The sequence below is a fragment of the Pseudorca crassidens genome, chromosome 9 (assembly GCF_039906515.1).
Source record: "Pseudorca crassidens isolate mPseCra1 chromosome 9, mPseCra1.hap1, whole genome shotgun sequence".
Taxonomy (NCBI): Eukaryota; Metazoa; Chordata; class Mammalia; order Artiodactyla; family Delphinidae; genus Pseudorca; species Pseudorca crassidens.
The window spans coordinates 100849921-100874421 of record NC_090304.1 but is presented as its reverse complement, the minus strand read 5'-3'; the positions used below and the strand labels follow the sequence as shown (position 1 = coordinate 100874421).

At 55.4% G+C, this 24501-nt stretch overlaps 1 protein-coding gene and 1 long non-coding RNA gene across 2 annotated transcripts; one reads left to right on the top strand and one right to left on the bottom strand.

The window, feature by feature from the left end:
* Positions 1–537: 537 nt before the first annotated feature.
* Positions 538–12735, bottom strand: ROBO3 (roundabout guidance receptor 3). The gene is made up of 26 exons (XM_067751429.1): positions 12553–12735; positions 11944–12064; positions 11709–11847; positions 11261–11388; positions 10857–10981; positions 9527–9698; positions 9006–9211; positions 8706–8787; positions 8236–8401; positions 7888–8054; positions 7235–7359; positions 6820–7045; positions 6480–6601; positions 6050–6221; positions 5769–5954; positions 4909–4932; positions 4775–4817; positions 4437–4576; positions 3956–4150; positions 3648–3786; positions 3266–3478; positions 2734–2882; positions 2179–2289; positions 1806–1973; positions 1132–1322; positions 538–789 (listed from the first exon to the last, which is right to left on the bottom strand). The coding sequence occupies exons 1-25, from the start codon at positions 12643–12645 to the stop codon at positions 1162–1164; spliced, it is 3573 nt and encodes a 1190-aa protein (XP_067607530.1). The 5' UTR covers positions 12646–12735; the 3' UTR covers positions 538–789; positions 1132–1161.
* Positions 6986–23437, top strand: LOC137231007 (uncharacterized). The gene is made up of 4 exons (XR_010946339.1): positions 6986–7091; positions 7746–7808; positions 11242–11321; positions 21875–23437. It is a non-coding gene; the product is annotated as an uncharacterized lncRNA (long non-coding RNA).
* The last annotated feature ends 1064 nt before the right edge of the window (positions 23438–24501 follow it).

Genomic DNA, 24501 nt, shown 5'->3' with positions numbered 1-24501 from the left:
TGCCCAGTGAGTGGTGTGGGCTGTGGGTTCGGGAGTGATGGGGACGATGGCGTTCGTGGCCAAAATTAAAAAGAAATTCTCTGCCAGTCTAACCAACTACATCTGGGTCTAATCTGGCTAAGAGGTGCCCATCTACACACACCCTTTGTGAGGGGTTGTGGGTGGTTGTCTGCAAAAGCCTGTTTTTCCTTCTTGGCTGGGATTTCCCCCATCAGCTCCTCCTTTCTTTGAGTTTTTAAAAATTACTGTTATTGTAAGGGGTATATTTCCTGATAGGGGAGGAGGGCACCAAGGGAGGGCCTGGCTCCGCTCTGGGAAGGCGGGACAAGATTCTCGCCGTTGGTTATTCGGAAAGTCCTTCTGGTTGTAACTGGGAAGACGGTGGCTTCAGCTCCTTCTGGAGGCAAAACAGGTGGCATCTCTTAGCCCTGCCCTCCCCTAGTGCTTTCAGCCGAAGAAGCTCAAATGATATACACACGCTCGCAGCCCCCTTCCTCCCCACATCCTGCACAAAACCAGACAAACAGGGCCCAGCGCTCTGATCAGACTCTTTTTATTGTCTTTCTTATGAATGGGTCCCAGATGGCAAGGGAAGAGCTGGCTCCTGGCTTCTAGGCCAATTTCTCAGGGAGCCCCATGCATCATTGCTGAGAGGGAAGAGACTCCTCCCTGCTCCTCTCCGCTCAGCCCTCATTCACCAAGGGGAGGGGCTCTTGCTCAGGCTCCGGGCCCAGGGACACGCCCTTCCCCATGGAATTTCTGGTAGCTCATCAAAGGTCATCTTGGTTCCTAGAGACAGAGGGGTGGGGGGGGGGGAGAGAGAGAGAGAGAGAGAGAGGCTGGTTTGTAAGGTGCTGGTCGGGACAAACAGGACCCAGTGGGGATGCACCTCATTTCTGGTCAGCCTCTCTCCCGATCCAGCTCTCCTACAGAGCCTGGCCCCTCTGTTATGTCATCTGTCTTCATCCTTTGTCACCTGTGCTCCAGGAGTCCTCTCTTCCTCCTTACTCACGGGGTCCCTTCCTTTTGACACTTCCCCCAGAGGACCTCTCTGCCTTCCTAGTTTTAATCATCCCGTGGCCCATGCTCCCTAGCCCTCCACTCTCATTTTTTGCCATCCCCAGCCCCTACCTCTCCACGCTTCTGTCCTGGCCTTTGGCTCTAGCTCCGGCTCTGGCTCCGGCTCCGGCTCCGGCCAGGGCCCCGGGAGCCCCGAGAGCTGCCGGAGCCTCTCGAAGAGTTGCTGCCAGCTGTGGAACAGGTGCTGGTGCCCTGGCCCCGGGACAGGAAGCTTGGTCGGCTGTAGGGGAGCCAGGCCTCTTCTGCAGCACGAGACAGAGGGGCATTTGGGCCCAGGCAGGGGGAGAACATCACTGCTTGCCCCCGTGCCCCCCTAACCGCCATCCCAGCTCTGGAAGCAGAGTTGAGGGCAGACCATCCTGGGGGCTGAGGAGAAGCAGAGCGCACAGCCCATGGCCTTTACATAACACGTGCTCAGAAACCCGTGGGGAACTCCCACGCAGAGAGGGCCTTGGGAAAGGAGGGACAGAGCGCCCGGCCCCCTCTCTTTTCTCCTCTGGGCTTCAGTCCTGGGAACGGATACAACTTGGGAACTTAAGGGGATTTTGCTCAAAGAGAGCTGGAGAGACAAGTGTCTTTGATGTTGAGCAAATGTTGACCTCCTCCCAGCTGGAGGTCAGGGGTGAGCTGGGTTGAAAATGAGTGCATCAGTGGCACGGTCCGTACCACCCTGTTAGGCTCCAGTCCCAGCGCCCACCCTCTTGTGCAGCAGGGGCCCTCCTTACCATCCAGGTGCGGGCCCCGCCAGGCCCCCAGGGGCCCGGCCTGCGCCACTCTCCTCTCCCCACTGTGTTCCCGCTCCCGTTCCAAGGAGGACATGCTGCCTGCCACCCTCAGCCCCAGGGCCCAGCTTGCCTCTTCCTCCGGTGGCGGCAAGGGAGGGGGCGGCAAGTCTGGGGAGAGACCTGTTTTCAGCGCTCTCCTGCTTCTCCCTATACGGGCCTTTCTCCCACTCCCACTCCCCGGCGTCAGAGGGAGCTGAAGGAGCAGCCCAAGGTTTGGGTCCACTCGCTCACTCCTCCAACCCGCAGAGCTCAACCTTGGTTATCTGCCTGCTTCCCCTACTGTCACCACCTCCCAGGCTCACGGCCCCCTCACCCCCAGGACTGTGCTCCCGCCGGTAGGGAAGAGCCTTGGGTTTCTTCCGGATTCGGGCACGGGGCCCGTGAAGTGGAGGAGTCATCTCCCCAGGCGCCTGCCGGGTTCTCCCTGTGGCATTGGGAGATGGGGGTAGGAGCGGGTAAGAGAGTGGATCAAGAAAGGGGCTTAGGGGCTTCCCTGGTGGCGCAGTGGTTGAGAATCCGCCTGCCAATGCAGGGGACACGGGTTCGAGCCCTGGTCTGGGAAGATCCCACAGGCCACGGAGCAATTGAGCCCGTGCGCCACAACTACTGAAGTCCGCGCGCCTAGAGCCCATGCTCCACAAGAGAAGCCACTGCAATGAGAACCCCGCACACCGCAACGAAGAGTAGCCCCCGCTCGCCACAACTATAGAAAGCCCACGCACAGCAACAAAGACCCAATGCAGCCAAAAATAAATAAATAAATAAAGTTATTTAAAAAAAAAAAAAAGAAAGGGGCTTGAGGGTGAAGGGGAAACAAGATTCCGGGAGGTGGGGAGGTGGAGGCCAGTTGAGGGGTCTACAGACTCACCTGGGGCACTGCTGGCTGTACTAGCGGCAGCGCTGGGGCTGTGATGGAGGGCCGTGGGGTCAGCACCCAGGCCAGCAGGCCTCCCTTCACGGCTACTCAGCGTGGGCTGGGATACACTGAGAGGGGAACTTGGCCCAAGGGGCGCCCTCCTGCAATGACATGAGGCTTCATTTGTTCGCTCAACAGACAGTAAGTGCCTATTGTGTGCCAGGCACCGTGCTAAACAATCAACCTAACACTCAGATGAATAAGACACAGCTCGTCCTCCACAAGGCTCCCATGCTCGTGGAATACGAGGAAAGCCAACTTTGAAATGCCCCAGGAAGCTTGCAGAGTCCCTCCAATGAGTGTCGGGAGTGAGAGACCTTGCCAGCCTCCACATTTCTCCCCAAATCACACTTGCACCCTGATACAGCCATGAGACCTCTGGGCCCCAGATTCATCCATCCATCTGGTCACCCACCCATTCACCCACTGGATAGATATGTACGGAGGGCCTGTAACATGCAAGGTACTATATACACCTCCCTACCTGGGCGTCTGGTGGAGATGGGGAATGTCAGTGGGGGGCTGGGGAGGGTCAGGAGGTGAGGGGGTAAGAGTGGCTGTGGACTGCTGTCCATAGGAAGGTGTGGGAGAGGGGGTTTCCCCTCGGGACGGAGGGACCAAGCACCCCCCGCTGGTGCTGGGCTCTGCCACGTGGCTCCTCTCGGGCACTGGTGGGCCCCACTCTTCCGGCTCTGAGCTGGGGGCAAAGAGGCAGGAGGGCGGGGTGACTGAGTAGCTTCATACCCTCCCTTTGGCCTTCCGCTGCCCCCTTCCCTTCTTCTCCCAGCATCTTTGCCCTCCGCCGACAGGAGGCCCTGGGCTGGTCCCACGTGTACAGGGCATCTGCAGGCGAGGCGCATCCTTACCGGCCCTCCAGCGCCTCCTCAGGCCCCTCTAGGCAGCTCAGTTCACAGGAAGGGGGCGGGGGTGGCAGCGCTTCTGGCCAGTTGAGAGAGGGCATCTGTACAGGTTTCCCCAGAAGCTTTACTTTGCCCCCCCTGGCTCCTGAGGAGAGCAGGATGGGGCCACAGCAAGATACAGGCAGGAAAGAGGCAGAGGTGAGGCGCGTCAGAAAGGAGTGCTGGGCTAGGTCCCAGAAGGGAGGGTGGAGGATACTCTTTGGGGAAGATGCTGCTCAGGGCTAAAATGGGGGTGTTGGGAACTGGAGTCCTACCACTGTCCCCCTGGCTCCATTCTGGAGGAGCATACTGGCTCCAGTCGCCTGGCTCCCCTGAGGGATGTGGAGGGAACCCCCCGTGGAAGGTCTGCAGCTCCTCGCCGGCCAGGTCAATGGTGCTGTAGACAGGACCCTCAGCAGAGGCGGCAGCTCCCCGGGCCGTCTGAGCCAGGTAAAGGGAGATCCCTGCTTCTGAGGGGGAGAAAGAGGGAGGCCCGGGGAGGAGACGGGGCAGAGACAGAAAAATAGAGGACAACAGGAGAATGGAGGGCACAAGGGGATGCCGCCTCTTCCCCTATCCCAATCCGGGGTAAAGGTAAGGCATGAGAGAGGCTCCCCCAACTCACAGCCTCCCAAGGATCACGCAGCCTCAGCAAGACTGGGACCCCTTGGCCCCCTTCAGTTTGCCCCAGCCGGTCGGGAGGAGAGAGGGTGCAGGGCCTCCTGGTGTACCCCTGAGGGAAGCAGAACTCCTCACCATTGTAATATCTGTCGTCTGGGTCAGGATTGCTGGGGCAGCAGCTTCCCCTGGGTTCCTGGGCCGAGGGGCTGCGAGATGAGTGCGGCCACGAGTCTGCCAGCCACGGGTAAGGAGCAGGGCCGAGGCCCATTGGTGGCCTGAGGGACAGCAGGTGAACGCTGGGGACAGAGAGCCTAAAGAGGCCAGCGAAGTAAGGGAGGCAGGGGTAATGGGAGCTGGAGGACAGTAACGGTGAGTGTGGCGGTGAGAGGAGGGCGGAGGTCAGCACGGGGAGGCAGCTGGGCCTGGGACGAAGGGAGTGGCCTCATCCTGGGGAGATGAGCTAAGAGAATTACCTGGAACTGGCTGCCGACAGGCCCTCTGAGTGTGGGAAGGACACTGGGGAAGACGACGGGGAGAGTGTGAGAAGCGCGGCTACCTGGGGTCCGAACCCCTCCCCTCCCCCACCCCGGGGGCAGAGATGTCTTACCTGCAGGTGTGTAAGCAAAGGAGGCTTCCGAAAAGGAACCCGTGAGAGAAAGAAGAGGGGAAATGGGGAGAAAAGTCAGAAATATCCATATTCTGGTCCACTCCTTGGGCCTGGTCCTAATTCCACCACTCAGGTTGTGACCAATTTCACAGGAATTGGTCACCTGTGAAAGCCTAGACCAATTTCATCGGAATTCCTAGGGGTGCGACTCAGGCATCAGTAATTTTCTAAAGCTCCCCAAGTGACTCCTGGTAGCGAAGATTGAGAACCTCTGAACTAAAAGACCTCGCATCTCTCCGGACACGCCCCTTCCCAGGGAGAAGCAGAACTCAAGTCTCCTCCTTTCAGCGGGTCCCCCCTTTCCATCCAGACCCCGCCTGACAATTTATCGCCTGGGATCCTGGCCACACTCCCTCTGCCAGCCCCCGACCCCCAGGAAGTGAGTTTCCGCCCCCCGCCCCCCAGACTTGCCCCTTCTCTACTGAGGCTGACCGCAAAGCCTGCTCCTTCCTGAGGCATTTTAAGGACAAATCTCACTCCTCTCAGCAAACTCAGGTCCCGCCCCGCCCCCTCTGGGCCCCGATCTTCCCCGTCACCCCACCCCCCAAGCCCAGGTCCCGACAGCTCTCGGTTCCATCTTGGGCACCCGGCCCCTGTCCAAGGGGCTGAGTTCCCGTGCGACCCCTCGCCCGACGCCGCTCCGGGAGCTGTTGAGCCCCTCCTCCTCTCTTTCCATCCTCCCCGCCTCCCTCCCTGGGGGGACGGGATCTCCAGGCTCCGCCCACTCCAAGGCCCTCCTTTCCATCTCCGGGACGCCCTTGTGCCCCCCGGCCCGCGCTGTCCCCGGGCCGGGCTCTCACCCGTGTAGTGACTGAGCTCCTTGCGCTGCCTCTGGCGCCGGTAGAGGGCGGCGCAGAGCCCAAGGAGCAGCGCCCCGCACGCGGCGCCGCTGCCCGCGAGGAAGGCGGGCTCCCGCAGCACCCTCGCCAGCTGCTCCGCCAGCCCTGGGCCCGCCTCGAGCCCAGGCTCCAGTTCCGGCGGAGACGCTGTGGGGGTCAGAGAGGTGAGGGGAGTAGAGGCACCGCTACCCCAGGACCCCCCTTAACTCCCAGCCCCGCCCTCCCACCCCCTCCGGACTCACGCAGCTGCACCGACACCGGGGCACTGGCCACGCCCACTCCCGCGCTGGTGGCCGCCGCGACCTGGATCCGGTAGAGGAGACCGGGCAGCAGTCCCCGGAGCACCGCCGAGCGCGCCCAGCCTGACGCGGACCGATTGAGGTGGAAGCGGCTCTCATTGCCCAGGCACCAGATCTGGGGAGGCCGAGACCCGGGTTTAGAGATTCAGAAGTGGCTTCTGGCCTCACGGGGAAACTTGAAGCTCTGAATGGTAGAAGGGGCTTAGCCGGGCGTAATTCAACTCAGAGAGGGCACTCTGAAACCTCTCTCCTCTTCCCCCAGCCTCGTCTCCAGTCCCAGAGCCAGTCCTAGGTTCCCTCCTCCCGAATCCTAACCCCTCCATCCTCCCTCTCCCTCCACTCCCCAGCCCGCCCACCTCCTCAACCTCTGCACCTGGTATTCCTTGATGACCCCATTTTGCTGGGAGGGGAGCGGAGGGTCCCAAGACACAGTGATACTGCTGTTGCCGTCACCCCCCAAGGCCACTGCCACTCCCTGGGGGGGACCACTGGGGGCTGGGCCAGGGTGAAGCATGGTGAGAAGGACACAGACAGTCATTGCAAGTTGCCCCTCCTGCCCCAACCTTCCTCATCCTCCCAGTTCTAACATCTTAGGGAAGTGAGATGCATCCCCCCTTCCCACCGGCTCCTTGCTCTCCCCAGGCAAACCTTCATCCTACCCCACTCCTTCTTCCCTCTTGTCCACCCATCAGCTCTGGGCCCCACCCCCTTACCCTCCTCAGGAATGCTCCTGGTCACCAAGGGGCTTTCAGCCCCCAGCCCCTCCTGGCCTTGGGCTTGAACCTTGATCTGAATTTGAGTCCCTGGGGGGAGTCCTCTTAGCACAGTACTTTGCTGGTTTGGGGACTGTAGGTCCAGCACTGACCAGCTTCCCCCATCAGGACCTGCTACCCTCCAAGACACCCGGAAACCTTGTACCAGCTGGACTGGGCCATCTACCTGTGGGAGACAGGACAAAGCACACCAGGGGGAGAGCTGGAGCCACGTAAGTCCTCCAGTCCCAGCCCCTCCTCCACTCACCCATCTTCCCCAGCCACTCACCTCGCACTCTCCCATACCAATTCTTGGAGGCCCCTTTGTCCCCCATCATCATCTCCACCCTTAGCCTCATCCCTAGGCCACACTCACAGTCCAGGACACCTGCAGGGTCCGGGGCCCAAGGACTACGGGCTCCTGCAGACGCACAGCCACTTCAGCAAGTCCCCGCTGGCCTCTCCACGGGTCCTCCTCCACTGGCCCGGATGGGTTGCTGTCTATTGACCAAAGAGCCCACTCAGCAGGGGCCTCCGGGACAGGGAGTCAGGACTGAGAGTGCGAGTATGTTCCACCTCTGCCCTGCCCCACAGACCACTACTTAGTACTTTGAAGCACATCCCAGGGTCAGGAACAGGCTGGTCAGAGGAAGAGCTTCCAGAGGTGGGCCAGGGTGTCCAGCTAACATGAGTATTCTTTCTGCATGGCTACATATGCGCCCTTTAAAGGCCCTGTTCCTCATCTCTCACATGAAGATGACCCCCCAAGTTTCCTTCTACTTATAATCTGCGTTATCTGTGGGTAAAGCCTCAGAAGTGAGGAGCTACCAAGATGACTGAATCAATCTTCCTCTCTTTCTCTCTCTCCTCTTCTCTTGTTCCCTCAGTGAAAGGAAAGCATGACCACCTATTCCAGGCCGGGCCACCAGGACAGACCTGGAACCAGGCAGGTGCTATGGTTTGTGGGGAGGGGGTGCTCTGCCATGTTGCACGTTATACCCATGATCCAGAGACCCTGACCTTACTCACCCTGGGTGCGGACGGGCTTGGAGACGGGGCTGGGCTCACTGAGGCCCCAGGTTCCCACGGCTCGCACCAGGAACAGGTAGATGGTATTGGGCTGCAGGCCACTGACGGTGTGTGTCTCCAGCTGCACGCCATCTGCCACCGTCAGCCACATGTTGCCAGAGGCTTGGCTACAACAAGAATGAGGTGACAGAGCTGTCCGAGCCCGACCTATTTCATCTTATCCATTCTCTGTCACCCCCTACTACCTCCTCACCCTGGCAAACCTCTCGCCACAACAGCAAAGCCTTTAAGGACACAGGGGCCCCTCCTGGTAACTTTCCATGTTTGCATTCAAAACCTTCTCCTTACCTGAAGGCCTCTATCACATAAGAGGTGACTGTGGCCCCAGCTTGTGGGTTAGGCTTCCAGGTCAGGGTAATGCTGTTCTTGGTAATGTCAGTGACCACTGGTTGCGAGGGAGGCCCCGGAGGGGTACTGTGTTCTGTAGGGGGGTCTGGTGATACTCCCCAGTCTTCTGCAGTGAGGAGATAATCTTTGAGTAGAAGGATGGGGAAAAGATGGCCCCAGCGTAACCTTCCTCCTTCCCAGAGGAGCTGTGGCGCTGTGACAGTGGTGATGGTGGAGGGGGGACATAGTGAACTAACCCCTGCTCACATGTGCCTCCCAAGGGCACCACTTCTGTCCTCCTTTTCCCCACCACCATGGCCATGGCATTTGGAAGATAAAATCAGTCCTGGGGTTTGGGGAGGTACTGACCACCTTTGAAGCAGGTTTGGAGAAGGGTGCTGGCAAAACAAGGGAACAGAGGAAAAACTCACCCCGCCTCCTCAGCCAGCCACTCCAGGTGGCCTCCCCTGTGGAACTCTTGGCCACACAGCTATAGAATCCCATGTGCATCTCCTGCAGGAGAGGGTGGAGGACTGGCAAACTGGGAGTGGAGCAAGGTAGGGCGAAGGAGTGGAGGTGGGTATACGGAAGGATGGGGAGGATGCTGTCCACTCTAGGTGGTCTGAGAGCAGAGGGGCAGAGGTGGAGTTCAAGCTGCAGCAGGTACTAGAGTTGGGCATGTGGACCACGTGACCATTCTCAGTTACTTGGGCCCCAGGAGTGAGACTCACCTGCACACTGGCGATGTGCAGGGTACCGTTGGCCATTAGGTTGAGCTGGACGTCATCCCCGTGCAGCCACTGCCCATCCTTCTTCCACTGGACACTAGGTTGAGGGTTCCCAGTCACTCTGCATGGCAGCCACACAGAGGAGCCAAGTGCCAGCGTCTGATTGGCTGGTCCCTGGAGGATGATGGGAGGCAGCCCATCCAGGGAGGCTGAGAGAGGAAGAACTTGGGCACCTCAGGCGAGGGTCCTGGGTTCAGGCAACCAGCCCCTTTTCCTCATCTCTGCTCCTTCACTTCCCCTCCCCTGGATATTGCAGGGGGCTTCCATAACTATCTGTTGTCTGTGTGTGGGATCAGCCATCTATTAGTGGCTTCTGTACCTGATTTCCAAACTCCAAGGACATGTCTCAGGAACATGCCTCTCCCCTTGCAGACATATTACAGCGAATCCAAGAAAAACAGATCTCTTTAAGCCATGATTTCCTTCCAGGCCGTGAGTCCAGCCCTGTCTCCATGGGCACGTACCTCCTTTCACCTCCAACAGAGCCTTGGCCAAGATGCTGCCGGCCACACTGACAGCCTGGCACACGTAGTAGCCAGCATCCCCGCTCTGCACTTCAGCGATGCTGAGCTGGCCTCTGGGAGAGACTGAGAAGCGCCCCGTGGGCTGAAGTGACTGACTGGGGAATAGCAGGGCCTGGGGACAGAGCAAGCAACCAGGCCACCTGGCAGCTGGCAGGGAGAGCTCCCCATTCTCACCAACCCCAGGATCCAGAGAATTCCTAAGCTTCTAGTTCATACTCTGTCCCAAGCCAGTTTTGTGACCTTAGGCAAACTAGTTAACCCTATTCACAAGAATAAGGGAGTTTTATTAGATGATTTGGGGGGTGCACATCCCGGCTCCACCAGTCAGGAAACTGAGCAAGCTATTTAACCTTCCTGAGCCCCAATTTCCCCAGATTTGACTCTTAGAGGATACTTATGAGGATTCAGTCAAGTGATTACCTGAAACTCTTTCAATACATTGGATGATAAATGTTAAGTACTTTCCCCTTCTTTCTGGCTTTAACATTTTACGTTAGATACACAGAAGGTAGGGAAGCAGGTTTTAATGGCATCATGCTGAGCCCCTGACTGACACTTGTTCCCACCCTCTACTACCATCAGCATTTTGATTCATTTAAGAATCTAATTAAAATGCAGCAGTCCCCAGTGCTAGAGAAGATGCTGGAAAATTGTGGCTGTGGATTTGCAACGAGGCAGTGGGTGGCCTGGTTTCCCAGTGGGATGGGGTTAATGAGACTTATTTTATTCTACTGACCCTGTTTCCCAGTAGCAAAATTCCCACCCTTCCCTTGGAGGGAGTTACTTGTGTTGTAACTTCAGTTCATGTTCATTCCAATTCTATATGCTGAGATTTGCTTGCTGAGGTTGAGGGGTGTCTGTGAGCTCCCCCTGGTGGAAGTCCTTTGTAATTAGAAAAGCGTGTAATGTTCTACCCGGAGCAGCTTTGGTACAGTACTTGCTTTCCAGAGCAGAATGTTAAAGCCCAGACCCCAGGCGTGGGGAGGAGGAAGGAGCTAATTGGATCTGCTACATCCTCAGGACAGCCTTGCCCAAAACAGAAAGATTCTCCAAGAAAATACAGGACTGTTCCCTACCACCAAAACATATTATCATATGTTCCAGGCCTTTTATATTCACTATCTTATTTAATCCTCCCAAATAACTTGCACAGGTTTCTGGAAGGAAAGCTAAGACTGAACCCCAGAGAGAAGTTTGCAGAATGTAGAAGGAGGACGGCTGAGACCCAGAGGAGAAGCTGGTGGGAAGGCCTGTGGAGCTGGCCACCTACTTGACTTCCCTCCTTTTGCCAGAAGATGGCAGGCGGGGGGTTTCCTTTGGTCTCGCACTGGAAAGCTATGCTCTCTCCAGGAGCCGCCATCTGGTCCTGGGGCTGGGTCACCAGCTGGGGTGGGACTGGGAAGGGGAGGGGAGATAAAGGAACAGGGAGTCAGGGGTACTAAGAAGGGAGACAGGAAACAGGAGAGAGACGCCTGAGCTTGGCTTAAGCAGGAGCAGGTGTCCGTCTTTTGCTCAAGCCTGCTTAGCTTTCCCATCCTTCCTCTCCTTCCAGAAGTCTCAGGGGATGCACTCATATCTCCTGCTCTGTCCTTTCTCCTCATTCTCCACCTCCACCCATCCTCCGTCTTCCCTCGTCTCATCCCTGCTGCAGGCAGTCCCAGGTGGGGCCCTCACCGTGAACACTGAGGGAGCCGGATGCTTCGGCGCGGCCCACGCTGTTCTCCGCCACACAGGTGTAAGTCCCCTCATCTTCAGCGCTCACACGCCCGATCCAAAGGCTGTGGTCGCTCCGGATCTCATACCTGCTCCACCCCCCACCCGCAGGCTGGATTGGCCACAGCTACACACCCTTTCTCACCCACCCCAGGACAGACACCAGGATCAGGGTACATAAGGACAAGGTAGACCTCAACAGGGACAGAAGCTGCTACCCATGGACCCATGAACGGAGGTGGGGACTGGTTAGCGCAGGGGCCACAGGCTCTGGGGAACAGACTTCTCTGTGCCAGCAAGTGAGAGGCATCTGCCTTCCTTTCCCCCCGCCCCGCCCCAGTTTTCTAGGGCTGGGTATGTTCTTGAGCTGATTGGGTCTCCTTACAGGCAGTAGGAGGGGGCTTCTCACCTGCCTGTGGGCAGTTCCCCATCCTCCTTGCGCCAGCGTAGACGAGGCGGGGGATCCCCCTGCACCTCACATGGGAAGTCCACGGGGGCATCAGCCAGGACCACCTGATTCACTGGTCTACGCAGGAATGAGGGACGCTCTGTGCAGAGTGAGTGAGTGAGTAGTCAGGAGGTCTGCTCAGTTACTCACTCCCCAGGCTACACACTCCCATAACTCCACAACCCCACGTGCCTACCCAGGACCACAAGTTTGGCTGCCCCACTCTCCCGTTCTCCTGCCATGTTGGAGGCCACGCACACATACATCCCTGCATCACTCTTGAGCGTATGTGACATCATCAGCTTCCCTCCACGGAGCTGCAGAGTAATAATGGAAACTTTGATCCTTTATAGCCATCAAAGCATATTTGTTTATCTGATCCTCACAGCAAGCCAATGAAGAAGACCAGTGAATTTGACCCACTTACCAGAAAAGGAATCCTTGAGTGATTTGCGCAAGGTGGGGGCTCAAGTGTATCATTTCTCCCACAGCCCAGACCACCTCCCACCAGTCCCTGGGGCATCATAATCCCCACCTTCTTACACTGATTCCGTCCTACCTCTGCTGATTTATCCCCCACTCAGTAGCTGACTCTCAGCCTCTGGTTAGCTAATACCCCAATTTCAAATCTCTTGTCTTATCGCCTCCAGGTCATTTCCCCCCCGCCCCTCCAAGACCTTTAGACTCAGGCCTTCCTCCTCTGACACATGTCCCAGACCCCTAGCCTAGGGCTTCGCCCCTCAGGATGTCCCTGGCCCCGACCCTGGCTCCCGGTCGGATCCCCGGCCGTGGCCCCACCGCTCACCGTGATCCTTCCCTCCTCCTCCTTGAGTCTAGCACCATCCTTCTTCCAGGACACGGAAGGCTCTGGGTGGCCGCGGGGGGGCACGCATTCCATTACCGCGGGCTCCCCCACGGCCGCCACCACGTTCCCAGGAGACTGCCGGAAATCATCGCGGAGGACTGGAGAGAGGGAGAGCGAGAGCGAGAGCGAGCGAGAGCGAGCGAGCGAGCGAGCGAGCGAGAGAGAGAGAGAGAGAGAGAGAATGAATGACCACGGGAATAAATAGGGTGTGGGGTGACATAACTGGGTGAGGACACAGGAAGGTGTTTTGGGGAGAGGTGGATCACCACAGACCGCAGACCGGAACTCTTCCCGGGTTGCGACAACACCAGGCCCACTTCCTCATCCGACCAAAGCGAAGGCTTTAGAGACCAAAGGTCTTAGTCCCAAAGGGAAGCTGCTGAATGGGTTGAGATTGGGCCTGGCTCTGGATGGGATTACCCGGTGCCCTCCCGCCTTCCCGAGGCTCTGGAAGCAGCCAGGAGACTCCTACCTGCCACTTCTAGAGAGGCGTTTCTACTAGCCGCCGCTCCCAGGTAGTTGCGCGCCACGCAAGTGTAGACACCCTCGTCCGGCCGCGCGCGGCGCCCATGCACGATGCGCGGGAAGAAGAGGGCGCCGCTGGGCAGAAGCAGGCGGTGTGCGCGCGGGTCCTCGCGCGCGGTGGACACGCGCGCCCCATTCTTGTACCACTCGATGTTGGGCCGCGGCCGGCCCTCCGCGCGGCAGGGCAGCGTGGCCGGCTCGCCTCGGGAGACCAGCAGATCTGGCGGCTGCTCCACGATGCGCGGCATCGCGTCCTCCGGCCCGACCTTTGACCCTGAGGGGGGTGGGGGGCGCAGAGCATTCAGACCCGGAAACCGGGAGAAAGATCGAATCTCCAGAGAGAAGAAAGATCCCCTCCTGCCCACCCTCTCTGTGTGTAGGGTCGAGTATCTCCTTCGAGACAGGTGCCCCGCACGTTCTTAGGCTGGAAAGAAGATGCCTGCGGACAGGCAGATCAGTAGAGGAATCTGGACACCTGCTCCTAGGCCGGCTTTCTAGGCCGGCTAACGACGCCAGCCTCCTGCCAAGTTGAAGTGCAGAGTGACTGGGCCACGGCTTGGCAAGTAGACCGCGCCTCTAGCCGACTGGTTTTCAGTCTCCCACCCGCGCTGGTTCACAGACCTGTGAACAACCATAAGCGGTGCACCAGCGCCGACAATTTGTTCTTCGCCTCCGCGCGGTCCCGGACCAGCGATATGGAGACTGTGGCCCAGCCTGGGGCCCCCCCTTAGGAAAGGGAAGAAGTGAATGATGGGCTGAGGGCTAGGACTCCTTATCCTGGAGCCCGTGAATAGGCACAGTGCCCTCTTACTGACACCCCACAGATAATCACGTTTCTGGGTCCTGTGAAGTCACGGGAATTGAACGCAAATGATGGTGGAATCGTGAGTAACGCTCCTTTTCTAAGAGGGCATAGTTTTCAACAGATTATTCTACAGGTTGATAATAGTTAAGAAAGGCTAAGAATCATTGAGAGAGGAATTCCTCACTTTCCTTGGTCACTCAGATCCGTTCACCCGCATGTCTACTCCTGCCCCTCACTTGGCCTACAGATTTCTGCTCGCTTCTTCTTCTGCAGTTTGGGATCCAGGATCCTCGAGCGGGTTGAGCTCAGACGCCCACCCCCAGATTCGTCAAAAGTGGATTTGTAACCCATGGCCAGTAGGCGTCGCTGCCGCCTCGCGTAACCCGGTGTCCTTAAATAACCAGGGACAGCCCCGTGCTTCTGTTCTCTGCCTCCCTCCCCCGCCCCCGCCCCCAACGCCCCACCCCACCCCCAGTTCCAAAATCCGCGGGGACCTCTTGCTTCCAGCCTCTGTACGGGATTAGGTTTCATTTCTCAGCCCCGGCTCTTAAGAAGTTCTAGTGGAGACAAAGCTGCACGGGTTGCCCCGTGCTGCTGCTATCCTGGGGAGAGGGTACCTAACTGGTTAGGGACAAGAAGATCGGTTTCCCTCCCACTTAGGGAAGGAAGGAATTTTTCTCGATTTCCTCCCTTTCAGATGGAAACCTCTGCTTCTCACTCGTTTCTTCTCCTCCATCCCATTCCAGTCCCCGTTTAGGCAGACCAGACCCCACGTGAGCGACCCTAGAGTGGATAAGAGCTCAAGGGGTGTCGTGGAAGCGACTGGGGCTGGAATCTCAGACGCTGACACTTCCTAGCTGTCAGAACTAGGGCGAATTATTGCACTTGTCTGGGTCGAAGTTTCTTTACCTGTAATGTGGCACTGGTGGTAGGGTTGTCACAAGACCAGAGTGTACGTAAAGCACTTGGAAGAAGACTCCATGAATGTGGCTATTCTACTTTTAGTTAAGGGCTCTTCCTCCCTGGCCCACCTTACCTTATCTTGACCTCTACAGTCTCTACCTGAATCAGATTCTTCCAGGCCCCAAAATTCCCTTTCCCCCCTTCACATGGCCTTTGGGTGTAATGGAAGTTGGTTTGTTATTGCCAAGCTTTACGTTGCTTTCGTGACCATTAGGATACTATTCATCCGCTCTGAGTTTGTTTTCTCAGTCACAAAATGTGACCATCAACGCACCTCCTTGAATTTTCGAGTTTGAATGAGACGATGTGTGGTGTAAACACTGTAAGAGTGCTGGGGGAGCAGAGGTGCGTCTGGGGTGTCCGTGAGAAGGGCTCTGTGCTTAACCTCCTGGGAATCTAAGAGTGTCAGGAGGTTGGAGAATCCCATTTCATTCCCCATCTCCTTCCTCCTTGCTCCCTCCATACAAACCACACCCTTCTCATCGGCTCTTTCCCCCTAATTCCTGTAGACACAGCTGCAGGCGTCCTTTCCCTGGAATTTCTTCCCTGTCATTCCCGGTGTCAGGAGATGCTTCGACAGCAGCTAATGAATAGCTAATGACCATGCTAATGAGACTCTGGCGCTCCTCCCCCAGCACCTGGAGTACCGCACTCACAAACACACATCCATTGCCTGGGTCTCCTTTCTTGCCACCTTGGAGTCCCCAGCACGGTGCTGGTAGATTCGAGCGGGTAGAGGCGGAGGGATGAAGGCTGTGCCCAGAGGGGGATCAACAGCAAAGTCGTTCAGGGCTGCGGGAGTTCCCAATGCTGCCGGCAGGGGGCGGAATTGGCCCTCTCCCCAGGCTCCGGCAGATCTACTCTCGCCGCCTCCCCGCAGCGCTAGGGGAAAGCGCGCTGTCTCAATCATTTATTAATCACCGTAATTAGCGGTAATGACCTCCCAGCCAGCGCTGCCCGCCCGCCGCAGCTCTGCCGGGGTGAGCCGGCGGTGAGTTCTACCTCTGAGGGGCAAACTTCTAAGTTTCCCTGAAATGGTCGCCGCCTCTGTCGCCTTCTGTAGCAAACACATTTAACATTTTGGCGTCATCACCCTCGTCCTAAGTGAGTTCTTGGAAAACTTAGGGTCCCGAACGGAAACCTGTTACCTGGGTGGGTCACCGAGTGGCCCGTGTTGGCCCAGGCCCTCCAGCGACCGCGCCCCCTCCTCTACCCTCCGTGCTGTGGGTCCCGGCCTCTCTTACTCAGGTTCTTCTCACCTGGGGTGGCCGTGGACATCGGTTGGGGAGGAGAGGAGTGGTGGACTCAGCTGCCAACTCCTCCCAAGCCCTCGATCTCCCGCCGATATCCCCACTCAGGTGCTTTAAGCCCCAAACTAGCCATTGGTCCCCACCACCCGGGAGGCGCGGGAGGGAGTAGCTGGGTCCCGAACCTTGGGGCAGGAGCGCTTTGGACTCCCCGTCCATGCCGCCCTCCCACCTTACCCCATCCCTGGATCCGAAGTCCCCGTGGCGCAGGGTCTCACCGTTGAGATAAGGATCGCCGGGGGTCAGCTGGCTTTGGTTGAGCGTCGCCACCGAGGAGTTGAAGCCAAAGAGCAGGTCGCTGGAGTTGGAGATGTCTCCGCCCAAGGAGTCCGCGAACAAGTTCATCTGCAGCAGCGTTTTAAGCAGGTAGCGCAGCATGGCGCGACCCGACTGGGACCGGGGCTGGGGGCTCGGGGCCCAGCCCCTGGGTCTGAGACCCGCGGGCCGGGAGCCGTAAGCCCCTCTACAGCTTCTGCGCGCTGTCCCAGCCACGGTGCCGCTCTCCTGCCGGCGCGCCTGGGTACCGCGCGTGCCTCCGCGTGCCCTCCTCCTTCCCTCGTCCTTCTCTCTCCAACCCGCCGTGCCCGGGTCCCCCGGGAGCTGGGCGGGCAGAAAGCAGGTGCCACGCGGATCACCGCGTAATTAAGGGATTAATCCGCCGCCTTCCACCCTCCCACCCCCACCCCGACGGCCACTAGCAGGGCCAGAGACTAGAGTCGCGTCGCGCGCGAGATGCGGAGTCCCCGCCCCGCGCCCCGAGTCCCGCGTCGGTTCTGGACACCTCGGGAGAGTTTCCCTCCTTTCTTAAAGCACCCAAGATGAGGGATGAGGCTCTTTCGGACTCTGCCCTTCTGCCTGACTTCAAAGGAGGAATCCCTCCTCTCTTTTCCTCTTTTAGGAAACTGAGGCAAAGGGCCAGACCGTTCCTCTAGCTCTCCAAGTCCTGGCTTCCACTTCCTCCCAAGTCCCCGGGCTTTGCTGCGGGAGTGCGGACGGCTGGCGTGGTTTGGGGCGGGAGTTGGAAGTGGGTGGAGAATAATTCCGCGGTGCGTCCACCCCTTTGCCCAGCAGTCGCCTGGTTTGCAGCCGAGAGACCGGGGGATGAGGTGGCGCGTCTTGACCGGGGAGTCCTTGCCCCAGACGCACCACTAATCTAGTAGTTCCTGAGGATACTCAACAGGGATAAAACTGGAGGCGGAAAGCCCAGGGAAACCCAGGCATCTCGCATCTATCGGCATGCTTTTGCATTACTTTGCTCTGACATATTTTATTAAATTGTCTCACCTTTCGGAGGAGACTGAAGGGGAGCCAGGGAGTCTGGGGCTAAGACAAAGAGAGCAATATTGTTCCTGTAAAGGCAAGTGCAAGAGAAGACATGGGGTTGATGGAAGACTCGCTCAAAACAGTTCAAACTTGATAACGATCCTCCTTAGGGGGAGGGGACACGACACCCCCCCACCCGCCTGCTTCTGGCTTTTCTGGCGTTCTTTGTACCTGAAGATCTCCCAGTCGCCCCCCTCCAAACACACACACACACACACACACACACACACACACACACACACACACTTTCCTAGGCTACGGGTGGCCTTGGGGTGTCAGGGGAAGAGAGACCCGGGCCTATCTGAGCTAAGGCCCTGCTGATGGTGGGGTTCTGGCTCAACCGGAGGGCTCCGTGTGAGGAGATCACCTTTGAGGAGTGGCTGCTTCCGAAGTGGGAAGAGGCAGGTGAACAGGTCAACATCCTGAGGGGTGGGTGTTACACAGACGTAGACCCCATCGTAAGCTAAGTCAGGAGTTGGGTATTTCAGGCAGGCAGCGCTCAAGTGAACTAGAGACTTAGTCAAGGGGTGGGGGCTTGTCCCCAAACTCCTCCCTCAATCCTCAGAGCAGCCCTCGGGGGCCTCAAACGAACGGACGTTTAGGTGCCTTCCTACGGCCCCCCGCCCCGCCTCAGCTCTGCGCGTGACTTCGCCAGGCCAGAAGCAAGAAGGGCGGAGGCGGGGCGGGCCAGTGGGGCAGGGCGTGCCCCACCGGAGGCTGCGCCCTAGGAGCTGTTCTTTCAGCACCCCGCCTGTCCTTGCTGGACTAGGAATCTGGCGCCCCACAAACACTTAAACCCCAGCGGACCTTAAATTAGGGTAGGTGGGAGAGGAGCTGGTGACATTCTTTCTCAAGGACCAGTTACTAAGAGATAGGACCTGACGTCTGATCCTTGTTCCAGGACGAGGCTGCATTCAGATAAGAGAGGTGATAAGGGTTAGATTTTCCCACCAGAAATCAATCCCTTCAGGAATGACGAACCCAGACGTCCCAATCCTATATTTGCCAGTGAGATTTCACACTCTGGACCTGTTTGCCCATCCATTAAGGAGAAATTGGACTACTTGCTCTGCTCTGATGCTTCAGATTCCCGGTTCAGGAGCCCTCTGCTCCCCTCCTTGCTGACCCACCCAGGTCACCTGGGTTCCATCACGTCAGAGGATGAACCAGGACAGAAATCCGGCGTCCTGGCACCAGCCCTGCTCTGGGGCAGGGAGGGCTGCAGCAGACAGGAAACCGCATCCCACCATGTGGCTCCTGCCCCCTCCTAATCCCCTGATTTGCTCCCGGTGGGCCTCTCAGCAAACACAGGGCCTGCCAGCGTCTAGGGGCTTGTCACCCTGTTAGCGGATTTGTTCCCAGAGACAGCGCAGTTAATTGGCCCTTTATGTGGGGATCAGGGCTATTTGCTCAGGGTTCCCTGAGCGGAGGCGGCAACTCAGCCCATGGGCAAGGCAGCTTCCTAATCCCTGGCATTCTAGGTTTAGAGACTGGACAAAGTAGGGCCACTCTCTTCCTTTCCGAGACTCTCCTGGCCCAAATCTCCTGTCCCTCTTCTACACCTCACTCCTTCTCAATACTCTTTTCTCTCTCCCCACTTTTTGTGCTTGTTTCTTCTCTTTCCTTTTTTGTACTTCTCTGTCTCTAGAATACTCTCCCTTTAAACCAACTCATATTAAATGCCAAAAGAGGGTGCAGTACTCAACTGGGGTGTATTGGAGAATAAAGGCCTCCCAACCACAGCCCAATTCCCAGCCCGCTCAGAGCCCCTGGAGCCCAGGTGGGGCAGAGAGTGGGCAGAAAAAGCTCAGCCTCCCTTTCTTAAGGTCCGATGGGCAGCCTGGACACTGACCCTGCACCTTCTCCAGTCCTGCCTCTCGCTATGCTGTTCGCACAGGCAGCTCTGGAAGGAGTTTGCCTCCTGTTCGTCTCCCCACTGCCTGCCCCACCTCACCACACAAACGACCAACACAACTCCGGCTTCTACCTCTTATTTAGAGAGAGTAGGTAACTCGCTGTATCTGTCTCCCTTTCCTAACCTGTAGACCACAGGCGCTGGTACAGCACCTAAAGCAGCGGTCCCCAACTTTTTGGCACCAGGGACCGGTTTTGTGGAAGACAATCTTTTCCACCGATGAGGGGTGGGTAGGGGGATGGTCCAGGTGGTAAGGCGAACGATGCAGAGTGGCAGATGAAGCTTCACTTGCTCGCCTGCCACTCACCTCCTGCTGTGCAACCCGGTTCCTAACAGGCCAGGGACTGCTATTGGTCCGAAGCCCGGGGGGGGGTGGGGACCCCTGACCTAAAGCACTCAGTGTGTGCACTGTAATCGGAGGGTCCTCGTCTAACTTCCACCTTAGGCTGGAGAAAGGACTTGAGTTCCAGGCCCCTCCCTTCTGCTGCCTCAGGAGACTACTTCTTTCCCAGGGTTTTATCAGTAACAGTCTGCACCTCAGAAAGAGTAAAAAAGAGAAAAGGAAGTTTTGAGGGGAGTTGGCAAAAAAAGAGAGTAGCAAGAGGCAGAGAGGATGGGGAGAGTGGAGTCTATGGAGAGAGAGGGTAAGTTTCTTCTGATAGGGTTATGGAGTCTGGTGGGAAGAAATGTGTGTCTGGGGTGTGGGCGTGTGTGTTTATGGAGAGAATAGCTACCCCAGGTCAACTTCCATGGCCTAGAGCCATCACATAGGCCAGAGAACATAGCTGGGAATTTTCAGTGGCCAAGCTGGGGGCTGTATGGGAAGCTTCTTGGTGGTTCAAAGCCTGCATGCCAGCTGGTAGTGGATGAGCTGCTGGCATGTAATTGCCCAGGAGAGCAGCCTGAGGACAACCCCCCATCTCACACTGATTACTGCCCCTGCCTCTCCCTAGTACACACACACACACACACACACACACACACACACACAGTCTGTTTACATCCCCCCAGAGCCTGTAGCCTCCCATCACTCTCTCTGCCTTGGTCCTTTCCCAGGGACCAAGCATATGTGTGTGTATTTGTTGGGGAGGGAGACAAGGAACTAACATCTGTCCCCCACCCCTACTAGGCTATGCCTGTGAATGGCCCAGCAGGGTTGCTGGCTTCAGAGCAATGATGCCAGGGGGCACTGACCCAGCCTGCAGGGGCCAAACAGGAGGGGGGATCAGAGAGCAAAGAATAGGCCCCCGGCTGGAAAGCAGACAGCAGGAGCCAGCCCCCTGCAGGAGCCAGGGTCTGTTGGCTCAACCCTGTAGCTGCTGAGATAATAGGCCAGGGCCCCTTGTCCCAGAGCGCACTTCCCCCCCCCCCACCGCCTCGGCCCCCCACCCCTGGGGTTCCAGTGGAGGAGCCTGGGGGGAGTTAGTGTGCAACACACACAGCCAAGTCTGGAAATTTGGGGGCAACTGTGCAGAAATGTCCACATCCCAGTACAGATGGAACAAAGGCTAGGGAGAACAAGAGTTTTCCTGATTCCTTTTATTAAACTTGGTACAGAGCAAGCACTCCGTACATATTGGTTTAGTGAATACACCCAATTAACTAGTCAGTCCTCACAACAACTGCCCCCGCAGAGCCCACTAGCCTTCCTTCTGTGCCTCCCATTCATTCTCATTCTCTGTCTCTGTCTCTGTCTCTCTCCCTTCTATATCATTCTCCTAGGGCTGCTATAACAAAAAAACACAAACTAGGTGGACAAAAACAATACATATTTATTCCCTTTCGCAGGCTGCAAGTCTGAAGTCAAGGGCTATGCTCTTTCTGAAGGCTCTAAGGAAGATTTCTTTCTTTTTTTAATATTTATTTATTTTTTAACATCTTTATTGGAGTATAATTGCTTTACAGTGGTGTTAGTTTCTCCTTTATAGCAAAGTGAATCAGTTATACATATACATACATCCCCATATCTCCTCCCTCTTGCGTCTCCCTCCCACCCTCCCTAGCCCACCCCTCTAGGTGGTCACAAAGCACCGAGCTGATCTCCCTGTGCTATGCGGCTGCTTCCCACTAGCTATCTATTTTACATTTGGTAGTGTATATATGTCCATGCCACTCTCTCAGTTTGTCCCAGCTTACCCTTCCTGCTCCCCATGTCCTCAAGTCCATTCTCTAGTAGGTCTGCATCTTTATTCCCATCTTGCCCCTAAGTTCTTCATGACCTTTTTTTTTTCTTTTTTTTTTTTAGATGCCACGTATATGTGTTAGCATACGGTACTTGTTTTTCTCTTTCTGACTTACTTCACTCTGTATGACAGACTCTAGGTCCATCCACCTCACTACAAATAACTCAATATCGTTTCTTTTTATGGCTGAGTAATATTCCCTTGTATATATGTGCCACATCTTCTTTCTTGTCTCTTCCAGGTCTGGTGGATCCCGGTAGTCCTCGGCATTCTTCCGCTTGTAGACGCATCTCTCCAATCCCTGCCTTTGTCTTCACATGGCATTCTTCCCTGTGTGTGTACATCTTATAAGGATACAAGTCATTGGATTAGGGCCCAACCCAATCCAGTGTGACCTGTTCTTAACTACCGAAAAGGTCCTACTTCCAAATAAGTTTACATTCTGAAATTTAACCCACTACACCTTCTTTTTCTGTTTTTCTTCCTTCCCTTTCCCCCGCTATTATTTCTGATACTCTGCTAGGGATCCTATTTTGTTCGTTTAAAAATAGTTTTATTATCCTATGCATAATACATGCTCATGCAAGAATATCCAAGCAGAATAAAAGAGTATGAGATGAGCAAAGTCCTCACACCATTCTTATCCTTCTTCAGCCTGGGGCAGCTACAGATGGTTTCTTGTGTACCCTTTCAAATTTTAAGAAAAAGCATATATCTCTCTATCCTTCTTAAAACACAAATATGATCATATTAATTGTACTGCTTTGCAGCCTGCTTTTGTTAACATCAATGTGTTTAGGGTATCCTTTCACATCGTATATATAAATAGAGCTGACAAGATTTTACTGGTATGGGGAAACCTAAACATATTGTAGAGTTTATGGTTAATATTAGTAAATTAGTTTGGGGCATGTTAAGTTTGAGATGCCTGTTAGAAATCTCAGTGGTGTCATCAAATGGGCAGTGGGATGAACTAGTTGTGAAGTTCAGAGGAGCAGTCTAGGCTAGAGATATGAATTTGAGAGCCCTTCAGCTCTATTATTTTAAGATATTGTTGGTCATTTTTATGTACCTTTTAGGTTCAGGCATCATTTGGGGGGGATTGTTTCCAAAGTAATTAAATAAACTTGTATTGCTTATTAAAAAAATTTGAGAGCCTTCATCAAATAAATGCTATAAAAAGCCACAAAACTAGATGAGATCATCAAGGGAGATAGAAAAAAAAAAGTAAACAGGTCCAAGGACTGGAGCTTTGGTTACTTTAATATTTAGAATTTAGGGAGTTGAGGAGGAAGCATAAAGAAAGCTTAGAAGGAGCCAGAGAGATAAGAGGAAATCTGGGAGAGTGTGGTATCCTGGCAACCAAGTGAAGGAGGAGGGAGGGATCTATAGTAAATGGAATAAGAAGAGCTAGAATGAAGACCGAGATGAGTCATTAAATTCAGTAATGTGGATGCCACTGTGACCTTGTTAAAGGCAGTTCTGGTGGTTGGGTGGAAGCAAATTCTGATTGGGGTGGCATGAGAAAATAGAAGCAAAGGAATTAGAGTTTTGCTGAAATGGGAAGATTTGTGGGGAGAAAGTTGAAAAAGAAGTGGGATCAGAAATCTCTTTTAATAAAATGGGAGGGAAAGCCTCCTGCTTCTGTGCTGACTGAAATTACCTAATAGAGAAGGGACATCCACGATTCAGAGAAGAGAGGGGAGCGTGGCTGGAGCAATGTCCTTGACTGGAGAGACGACGGGGTCTCGTGCACAAGTGAACAGTTTCACTTAGGACACAGATTCTTCCACAATAAAAGGAAGAAGAGGGTACGGTGTCCAGACACGAGTAGGTGGAAAGATGTGATGGTGGGAGCCAGTGGGAGTTATCTTCTTTTTTATTTAATTTAATTTAATTTAATTTATTTTGGCTGCACCGGGTCTTAGTTGCGGCATGCGAATTCTTAGTTGCAGCACACATGCGGGATCTAGTTCCCCAGCCAGGGATCGAACCCAGGCCCCCTGAATTGCGAGTGCGGAGTCTTACCCACTGGACCACCAGGGAAGTCCCAGGAGTTATCTTCTGATTGCTTCTCTATTCCCCATGAAATAGGAAGTAAAGTTATCAGCTAAGAGTGGGATAGGGGAAGAGGTGTTGAAGGCTTGAGGATGGAGGTGTGTGTATGACATAGTCATATAGGAGAGCAGTAGAGTTAACAACTAGGGAAATGCAACATAATCACCAGGCAGTGTTAGAGGCCTGCCTGGGGTTAGTGATCATGAATTTAAAGTGAGACCATTGTGCATAGTTTTGCATGTTTTCCAGGTACCTTCAGTGGCTTGGGTGCAGGTTCAGAAGAGGTGGAGGGTTGGATTTATTCAACTTTGTGGGTTAGTCAAACACACTCAGAGAAGTGAGGGTCAGATAGGAAAGCTGAGCATGTCTACAAGAAACTGACTCTGATGATTGACCATGGGAATGTAAGCTGAGTAAGGAGGGAAGTAGGGCCACGAGTTGAAAAACTGGAGTGACAGTGAAAAGGAATTGAGATCAATGGGAAAAAAATAAGATTCATGGATTATCCTGGTGGGGCTCTAAGGTTTGTTGGAATTGGAACATCAGAAGAAGCCAATGGGAAAACATAGGAGATGACGATTGGAAATGAGGTTGCTTGAAATTAAGATCATGGAGTAGTTCAGTTACTGGTTATGACAAGGTCTACTAGGGTATGACCACAGGAATTAATGGCTAAGGTAGAGCAGACAACAAGGTGGTGAGAGGAGAGGTCAAGAAACTGAGCAGCAAAGATACTGTTTGGTGTTTTGTTTTGTTTTGTTTTTTGATTTTTGAGGTTATTTTTGGCTCAGCTGTAGTATCTTAATTCCC

Bases quoted from the DNA above. Each gene is read 5' to 3' on its own strand.
- ROBO3 (XM_067751429.1), bottom strand. From the start codon at position 12,645: ATGGAATGCGTGCCCCCCCGCGGCCACCCAGAGCCTTCCGTGTCCTGG. The intron at 6,222-6,479 runs GTGCAGAGGTTG...CGGCCTCCCCAG, and splicing joins GGGTCATCAAGGAATACCAG to ATCTGGTGCCTGGGCAATGA. The intron at 4,818-4,908 runs GTAAGACATCTC...CGTCTTCCCCAG, and splicing joins CTTTGCTTACACACCTGCAG to TGTCCTTCCCACACTCAGAG.